This window comes from Manis pentadactyla, chromosome 14, assembly GCF_030020395.1.
Source record: "Manis pentadactyla isolate mManPen7 chromosome 14, mManPen7.hap1, whole genome shotgun sequence".
Lineage (NCBI taxonomy): Eukaryota > Metazoa > Chordata > Mammalia > Pholidota > Manidae > Manis > Manis pentadactyla.
Genome location: NC_080032.1, coordinates 6,032,037 through 6,034,944, shown reverse-complemented (window position 1 = coordinate 6,034,944; position 2,908 = coordinate 6,032,037). Strand labels below are relative to the sequence as shown.

Below are 2,908 nucleotides of genomic sequence, written 5' to 3'. Positions count from 1 at the left end.
ATCACGTGATGTTCTGAGACAGTCAGGAAGGGGGTGGATTTCCCTGAACAGACCCTTGTTTTCCCTGGGGGCAGAAAGGAGGATGAACTGAGCCTGGGGCAGCCCAGCCCACTGTGGGCCCATGGGTGGTCCGCAGCATGGCCTGGACGCCTATCTTCCCCCTCCTCCTCTCTCCCCGCACACGCAGGGACAGCCACGGAGACCTGGGGAGCAGCCCACACACTGTCAGCCCCGGAGACCGAGACGTCACAGCCTAAATGCTCAACACCGTGCCAGTCTCTGCAGTTCCCTCACCCAGCCGTGCTGACCCAGCTGCCCTCCCTCTGTGCACCCCCAGGACTGGACACCATGCTCACCTGCACCCTGGGGCGGTGCCTCCTGTGTGGGTGCATGGCAGACATGGGGGCCGAGCCTGCAGGTCCTCCCAGCTCTCTCCTGTACTGTCACACAGGCTCAGAAAAGCACCAGGGCTCCGGGGTCCCAGCCGCTTCTCATGGTCCAAAGCTGCCTCGGCCAGGGTAGGGTTCCTGCCGCCTCTGGGCTCCAGGCCGAGGTCAAGGCTGAGGCTCACTGTGCCAGGCTCACTGTGCCACCGGGACCCAGATGCTTCCCAGAGTGGCTCACAGACGACCACCGGGTCAAAACCCTGGGCTACTCAGAGTCCCGCATTCTGACTGCTTTCAAGGGTTACATTTCATATACATTCATTTAACCTGGAGGCAGCCTCTCATTCCGAAGAACTCTCCTTCCCATTTCTCATTCAATGTGTATGAAGTCTCAGGAAAACACACAAATAAAAAACACCCATAAACCTGAAGCTCTGCCTATTGATCCAGATCTGATAACATCACAACCTTTGGAGATAAATATAGCATAGAAATTACATATAAAATAGTCTACATTATAATTATATATAATAATCTGTATGTGTGTGTGTGTGTGTGTGTGTGTATACATATATGTATGTATGTAAATATAATTGTTGAAAGAAGGGAATTCAGATTTCCCAGCTCTCCCCCTGCTGAGGGCACGGGGACCATCCCAGCAGGGACGGTCCGCAGCACCGAATCTAGCTCAGGCTCCAAGCCCGTGCCCAGAGCTGGCCAAGCAGCATGTGTCCCCGGGACGAGGCACTAATGTTGGAGACGCTGTGTGAGGACGTGGGCCCTGGGGGGAGTCCGGGCACACAGAGGGACTGGCAATTTGCACACACCTGAGCCCTCAGTTGTGAACCAGGGGAAGGGGTGTCGTGCATGGGGAGGTGAGGGCTCGGGGCCTAAGCACAGGCGCCATCTTCATGAGTCATGACTGTGTGAGGTTCACTCCAAGGTGTATGAAAATCGCTCAGTCCTGATTTTCTCTTGCCCATTTAAAATCTCACAACGATACCCCCATTATAACACACTCACACGCAGAGCACGTCCCACAAACCCAGGCTCTGCTCTCCACCAAAAGGCTCCCCAGACTAGTCAGTTCAGCATCTGGTGCTTAAAATTCCAGAAATTTTCTAGTCATATAAAAAAATATATTTCAAAAATTTTGATACAAATGACAAATGTTTTCCTGTTTCTTGTTTAATATGATCTATTTGCAATATAATGATATTGGCCAATTCATCAAATAAAATCATAAGAATTTACCTGGTTTGTACGCAACCCCCAGAAAGCCCTCCTGGCTGTGGATCATGTTTTCCTAACGCTCCCTTTGGGATGGTCAGTCCTCAGGGCCACCAGGTGTCGGGCATACCTGGGGCCAGGTACAGCTCAAAGAGGCTCGGAGTTTTACCTCATTCAGTCCTCAAACTCTTGGCATGTTTGCCATTTTGCTCTGAAGAGAAATGCTGTAAAGAAACCAATTTGTCAGGGCTGGACTTGACCCTAAATCTGAGAGGAGTTTATAGGACAGACAACACGTCAGTCCTGAGGGACAGACTCACCCTGAGGAATCTGAGTGGAACATGAAGTCAGACCTGAGGTGATGGGAGGCCACTTAGGGACACCTGGCCGGGGCCTGATGCAGGGGCAGTGGCCAGAGCGGCGGGGGAGGGGCTGTCTCTGCTGGTCTCTGGGCACCATGACCACGTGGTGTGTCTGGGCCTGGACACCAGGGGGCGCTCGGGGCCCTTCCTGAGGGGTCTGGGAGGGTAGAGCTGGGCCCTGCCACCTGGCACTCCTGTGCCCTCTGCTCAGGCCTCCCAGCTGTGACCTGCCCTCCCAGGGGCCCCACACAGCCCCGCCCCGCCTCCCCCTGAGCTCCTCAGGCACAGGGGCCCAGGGAGGGTCAGGGTCCTGGGGGGCCTCATTTGCATGAGCGGCCCCGCCCCCTCTCAGAGCATCAAGAGGGGAAGGGGGAGGCTGGCGGCAGCTCTGCTCCAGAGTCGGGGCCACAGAAGACAGGACTCGGGGAGACTCCACCATGGCCTGGGCCCCTCTGCTCCTCACGCTCCTGGCTCAGTGCACAGGTGACAGGACAAGGAGACAGGGATGGGTCTGGGGGGACACGGGGGCCCTGCCTCCTCCTCTTGTACCCTGACCCCAGCATCACCTTCTCTGTGTCTCTCCCACTTGCAGGGTCCTGGGCCCAGTCTGGGCTGACTCAGCCGCCCTCAGTGTCGGGGTCCCCAGGTCAGAGGGTCACCATCCCCTGCTCCAACATCCCTGGTAGTTACGTGCACTGGTACCAACAGCTCACAGGATCGGCCCCGAGACTCCTCATCTATGATAATAGTAACAGAGCCTCGGGGGTCCCGGACCGATTCTCTGGCTCCAAGTCTGGCAGCTCCGGCTCCCTGACCATCACTGGGCTGCAGGCTGAGGACGAGGCCGACTATTACTGCTCAGCATGGGACAGCAATCTACAGATCACACAGTGCTTCAGGCCTGTGGGGAAGTGAGACAAAAACCCACTG

The 2,908-nt window shown here is 56.2% G+C and overlaps 1 gene segment (V, D, J or C); it reads left to right on the top strand.

The window, feature by feature from the left end:
• Window positions 1–2,374: 2,374 nt before the first annotated feature.
• LOC130680831 (immunoglobulin lambda variable 1-40-like) lies at window positions 2,375–2,908 on the top strand. The segment is given in 2 exon segments: window positions 2,375–2,461; window positions 2,571–2,908. Coding segments are annotated over 2 exon segments (369 nt in total).